The sequence below is a fragment of the Hibiscus syriacus genome, unplaced genomic scaffold (assembly GCF_006381635.1).
Source record: "Hibiscus syriacus cultivar Baekdansim isolate YM2019G1 unplaced genomic scaffold, ASM638163v2 tig00002237_pilon, whole genome shotgun sequence".
NCBI classification, from domain to species: Eukaryota; Viridiplantae; Streptophyta; class Magnoliopsida; order Malvales; family Malvaceae; genus Hibiscus; species Hibiscus syriacus.
The window spans coordinates 3781314-3787579 of record NW_024061918.1 but is presented as its reverse complement, the minus strand read 5'-3'; the positions used below and the strand labels follow the sequence as shown (position 1 = coordinate 3787579).

Below are 6266 nucleotides of genomic sequence, written 5' to 3'. Positions count from 1 at the left end.
ATCATATACAATTCACCTTTCTCTGATATGAAAATCTGCAAAGATATGTTATCCTGTCCTTGGTTACTATGCTTACTCCTGAACCTACGTGTGAAAGCACTCACACACTAAGTCATTGACTTAGAGAGGCATCATGAGTAACATAAAACAATAAAACATTTATATAATTTATAAAAGAAATGTTAACTTACAAAACACCACTAGTATTGTAACTTATAACATATCTTATTAAACACTGATAAATTTATACTCATTTTACTTTTAATTATACATTTCATAACACTAACAATATAGACTTTTAGACTATGTACACCTTCATAATCTTTTTTAGTTTCATATAAACTACATATAACTTATACACTTTTCATTTTATATCCATTTGTTTAATTGACCCAACGTATGATACTGATAACTCTAGGTATTTGAGTACACTGAGGTTGTGCACTAATGCTGTCACCATAGCTCGTAATTTGCATCGAAGTGCCACATAATTGTACCGAAGGACCACATAGGTTTGTCATAAAGGACTACATAATTTTGTCCCGAAGGATCACATAATTTTGTCCCGAAGGACCACATAATTTTGTCCCGAAAGACCACATAGAACCCTCAACTCTTGACATGCCAACTATACCTCTAATCCTCATACATATACCTTGGGTTTTTAACCACATAATTATTTTACATTTCACTATTTAAAGTGTCTTATTTCCATGGAGTACATTCTCGTAGTCTAATTTCACGTAGGACATTCACACTTAACACATTTGAACATAGAACAGTTCATGTAGATCACATTTTCACTTATCATTTATGTTCAGTAAAACATATCCACTTAGCACATATTCAAATAACATTTCACTAGATCTTTATCATATAGCATTATCCAATTTTATTATTTATTCACATTCAAACATTTACTCATAGTATTTTATTTCACATAACATTATTCATTATTTTCATTTAATCACATATATCATACATTCATAGTGATTTACATAATTATTTCATATTACAAATCGTTATTTAACTTACTCATTTACTTGTATAAAACATACTCAAATAGAAAATCTTCACATATCATCATATCATTTCATTTTGTTCAAAATATTTTAAGCCTGGCTCATCGCAAGCCTTCCTCTAATCATCAATAAATTAATTAAATAGTACTCACCTTTGCCTCAATTAAGCCCTAAGCAACACCTCTTTCACTCTAGCTTACTAACTCTGCATTTCCCTTTGTTCAACACTTGTGTCCAAACAAATCTACACATTAATATGACCCATGAATGTCCGAGCTCAATTACACCTACCCAATAATCTTTACTTAAACGAAATCAAACACTTAATTTAACATTTCAAACTAATTAATATCGATACTCTGCCTACAGTACTGATACTTGTCTTCTATGGTACCCATACCCACTTCAGTACTGATACCATTTTAGCATTCTGGAAATCCCCTTTCAACTATAGTATCGATACTGTCCTCTTGGTATCGATACATCCACATCGGTACCGATACTAATTCAATTAGTATAATATTGTTCTTTGGTTCATATTAAACTCTTTACATTTAACATCATAGTATCGGTACTGTTCTTACATTACCGATACCCTTACCAAGAATTCTTCTGGTTTATTTCAAAAATTTACCCATCTTTACTTAAATCTTCTACTTTATACCCCATTCATGCCTTTAAACTTACGTACACTTACCCCAACTAACTTATATACAATAATCCCCTTTAGATATCCAAATTTATCCATATAACTCTTGAGACTAAAAATCATATCACTTCTTTAAACATGTTCTTAATCCTTTTTTTATACTCTTAATCCCTTAATTAAACCCTTGACAAGTCAAATATTCCTTTAGAATTCAAATATTCATCATTTCCTAACATTTCCCTCAAAAACCCATTTTATTAATTCACCAATAACTCCTCATTCCTCTAGCTTCTAATTATCTTTAATCTTCCTTAAGTTTCTTTACCATCCAATTATTAAACCCCAAATCAAAAATGAAAAAAACCAGTTTGAAATGTAACTCACCTTAATATAGAGTTCCACGGGGAAGAGAAAAAGAAGAGAAAAGAAAGCTTCCAGACTTTTCCTTTCTTTTTTTCTTTCTTTCTTTTTTTCTTTCTTTCTTATCCCACTTATAAAGCCTTAGGAAAAATATTTTTAAATTCCTTTATGCTAAAAGACCATTATACCCTTCCATTTTTTTATCTTTGAAAAAAAGTCCTAGGCAAAAATTCTCAAACCATTCCTTTAACTTTTCAATTTATCAAAGATTAAACCACTAAATTTTCACACTTTACACTTTATTCACTGACCCATATTTGAGATGTTACAGAATTCATTCCAGGTATAACAAAGATCGTGGGAGTAGATCGAGTCAAAAGATTCCAAAATTAAAGAAAACATTAAATGTGGAGTATCGAAAATGCACAAATCATCATAGAAGGATACAAAAATGAGGAAGTTCCAGATAGTCTCTTACGATGGAGTATTTCTGTGGTGAATAAACCCAACAAAAATGAAACTGTCATCCAAGAGTTCATGGGGTAAGTCCACAAGACCACTAATTATCTGTATGGTTTAACGAGAGACTCTGGGGTAGTAAGATATAACATCCAGCCAATGACCAGTGAAGCATGAAGACTTGTCAACCTACTAGCAGCTGCCTAGAGTTTAGAGGATCTAGCTCAAGTGTACCTTTAAATGTTTTTGGTCTCATTGTAATTCCACTTTTTCCCCAATGAAGGTTATTCATTATGACACGCACTTTTGGGATCAACACCTCGTCTTTTGCATCTGGCATATTTCCCTTCTTATTTATGAATCACATTAGTTATTTTATATGTATTTATCACAAATTTCATGGGTCCCATGAATGAGACAATATCACGCATTAATAAAATAGAAAAGCTTCAAGAATATCTGGCCAGACCTCAGTAAGAAATGAATGTTCAATTGAAGAGGTTTCAAGATGAATCGATGGGGAAAATCTCTAAGATAACAAGCGTGATGGCTACGCAGGCCGAAGAAAATATTATGGTAAAAGAAGAGAAGAATTTGGGGCTAGTTTATGAGAAATTGTTAAATTCTCAAAATATTGGTGAATAACAAAACATTTCAGGGAAAAGATCGACATCAATCCTAGAGGATACTGTGGGGATAATGGAAGACAATATCATGACGCACTCGAAGAAAGGAACCATCGAAGAAGTTAAAGTATTAACTAAGAGGGTTAAGATAAAGAAGAAGAAGAAGATGTAAATGATTCCAATCCCAAGGTCATATTATGAGTTGCTGCCCCATTTCATTCAGAATCACCTTCTAACGCCAATCATGTTAATGCCTAATAGTTACTTATGGCCAAACAAGCAGGGTATAAAAAAACTTTTCTGCAAATACCATGCCAATATTCAAGGACACTCCATCGAGAGATATGTCAACTTTAAGCATCAACTCCAAAACCTCTTGGATCATATAGTTATAGAATTTGAGGCTAAGGGTCATCTCATCACGACTCATGAGTTGAAGATAAATCGTGTGGAGGGCCATATTCTAAATAGTATGAAAGAGACAAATGATAGAAAAGTGACTCTTTCACCAGGGCCCCTTACAGAAGTTGTCTTGGGAAGACACGACCCTCGAGATATTTCAAGTGCCTATCTCAGAATTACTTTTTTGACCATTCTTTCTGCCTATGGTTATGATCTAAACAGAACATGGGATTTTCACATAGGGGCATATGGTCACCCTACTGGAAAATACATGCCACTCATGGAGGAAATCGAGAAACTCGTTGCTAGCAGAGTGATAACTAATCAATTGATCGATAAATGGGGTGCAAATTGAATGGGGCATCCTAGGACTAGACAAGAAAAAAATCATGGAGTTATGTTTAATATGTCTTATTTGAATTTGTTTTTCATATATGTCTGAATTTTTTTTACCATTAAATAAATAACATTTCTTTGAGAATGAAACATTTTTTGAAATTCAGTGAATATCAAATATAATGAAATGTACATTTGAATCCAGGTTATAGCCTTTTGATATGTGACGAGATCAAATTCCTTTAAAAAAACATGATCCATGTCTTTTACCCAAAAAAACAAACAAAGCATTTTCTCTCACATACATAATAAAGCCGACAAACACTTAGGTAAGTATGAAAGCAAACAAAAATAGGGCGTCTTTGATTCATGACAATGCAAGATTGGTTAGATTGTATATATGTTGAGGATATTCAGTGACGGTCCCACAATCTTTACTAATGAAATTGTGAAATAAACAAATTTGGCTTGGACCAGTTGCTTGGAAATTGAGCTCTAAGGATGAAATTTCCTAACTTTCACTGACACTTAGACTATAACAGATTCTTCTTGACGAGCTTATAAAATCTTTAAATCGAAAACTCAAGTATTACTGTGATAATTTTAACAATATCGGAGGCACTATGATGAAAGTAGTAGGCTATTAATCTTTGGAGGTAATGTCTGAAGCAACTATGAAGGTAATGTTTGAGCTTTATGAAGTGAGTTTCGTTCGAGTTTTTCAAGTAGAAGACTTTATGACACTTGAATCCTTTAATTAAGGGTATTACGCTGAAGTAATGGGACATGTTAATTGCCCTAACTTTATGAATACAAGTACATTCATATCATGACACTAGTCTCTATGTGTCGAGATAAATCTCCCATTAAAATCTAAAGCGAGTACATCAAAATTAACAAAGTATAATTTAAAGAATTACGGTAAAGCCTGAGATAAATATGGAATTGAAATTAAATTTCGACGAAAGGTGGACTAAGGGAGTAAGGAATCATCTGCTATAGTTGACTACATAAAAACACTCAGGGGTTTTATTTTTAGATCGATATTTTTGTGCTATCTTTTCGTAAGGAGTCTACAAACTTAAACAAATGGAAGATTTTTGAGGAACTGAAATAGAAATGTTCTCTAACGAGCCTTGCAGTGGAGTGCATCAGTTACACCATTTTGTTCACGTCCTTTTTGAAAATCATGAAAATCAAAACCAAATTACATTGCCTTATCAGATCACCCACGGATCTTGCACTTGTCAAAGGGCTATAATTTTTGAAATCAACTTGTGTGATTCATTTATTTGATATTCAGTGAATTGATCCTTTTGTTTGAATTGCTCTGACATCATATTTACATCAAACCTTTTAAAAATTAGAGATCTTTTAGAAAAACATATTTTCTCAAAAATTCAGTTGAAGAACCTGAAACAGTGTGGGACATCTCCATAATTCCAATCTATTCCCCTTCCACCACATGTGCCTCCTGATGTTGTTCCTATCAATGCAGAGCCTGATGCTGTGAAGAAGAATGTTACATTATAATCTATGTCCAAATGTGTTACTGATCAAAGGGACAAAATATAACTATTCTAACTAATCATTTCAAACTAAATATGGGTTGTATGAATGGTTACTTCTTCCATTACAATATCTCTCTTTACTATAAATATGGTTGCTCGAGAAGGTGCAAGAGACCTACAACAATGAGTTGGCGGGAAAGAATTTCACCTATGATGGTGAGAAAAGTTTAGTCATTATCAGATCCCTTTCGAATAACAAGAATGATCCAACTGTTGTACTTAAGGATGATATATCTAAGAGAAACAATAGGAATGCAAGCCCTGATGGTAATGATAACCCAAATAAGCATGAAAGGAAGAGAGCAAGATGCTCTTATGAGTCAAATGTGTTTAAAGTGGAGATAAGCTTTGTTGTTAAGATTCCCATGCAAGAAATTCAAAGTACTCCGTGAGGACAGGAATTTGAGAACACAAGAAACACTAAGGGTTCTTGATATAATTTTAAGGCACCATGCCTTCTTTTTCGCTAGTCTTTCTTCCATGACAATCAAAATAATTTCACAAGCATTTGAGGAGGTAGCCTTGGTTGTAGAGGTTATCATTTGATATTTCGAGCTATATAAGAAAGCCTTTCACCGAATATTAATGTGTCAACTACGATGATGACTCAACCATTTTTGGTAGTTGATCATCAATCAAAATACAAGAGAACCTTTCTTCATCGAGTAAACCTAGGTCAAATGAGCACTTATGAATCTCATGATTAAAGTTTATCCATATAATCAAGAGTACAAGATCATTGGATTGAGTGAGAAAATGCGTAAAGATCAGATATTTTTCATAAAGTCGTCCGTTCTAGGGCATGATTGATTCCAAGGACAAGGCTATCTAACAAAGAAAG

General features: G+C 33.1%; 1 protein-coding gene across 1 annotated transcript; it reads left to right on the top strand.

Moving 5' to 3' along the window:
- The first annotated feature begins 3588 nt into the window (after positions 1–3588).
- On the top strand, positions 3589–5817 carry LOC120140106 (protein argonaute 4B-like). Its single transcript, XM_039155146.1, has 2 exons — positions 3589–3831; positions 5530–5817. The coding sequence occupies exons 1-2, from the start codon at positions 3589–3591 to the stop codon at positions 5815–5817; spliced, it is 531 nt and encodes a 176-aa protein (XP_039011077.1).
- Positions 5818–6266: the final 449 nt, after the last annotated feature.

Coding starts and splice junctions, on each gene's coding strand:
- LOC120140106 (XM_039155146.1), top strand. CDS start 3,589: ATGAAAGAGACAAATGATAGAAAAGTGACTCTTTCACCAGGGCCCCTT. Junction 3,832..5,529: donor AGAAACTCGTTGCTAGCAGA/GTGATAACTAAT, acceptor TTGCTCGAGAAG/GTGCAAGAGACCTACAACAA.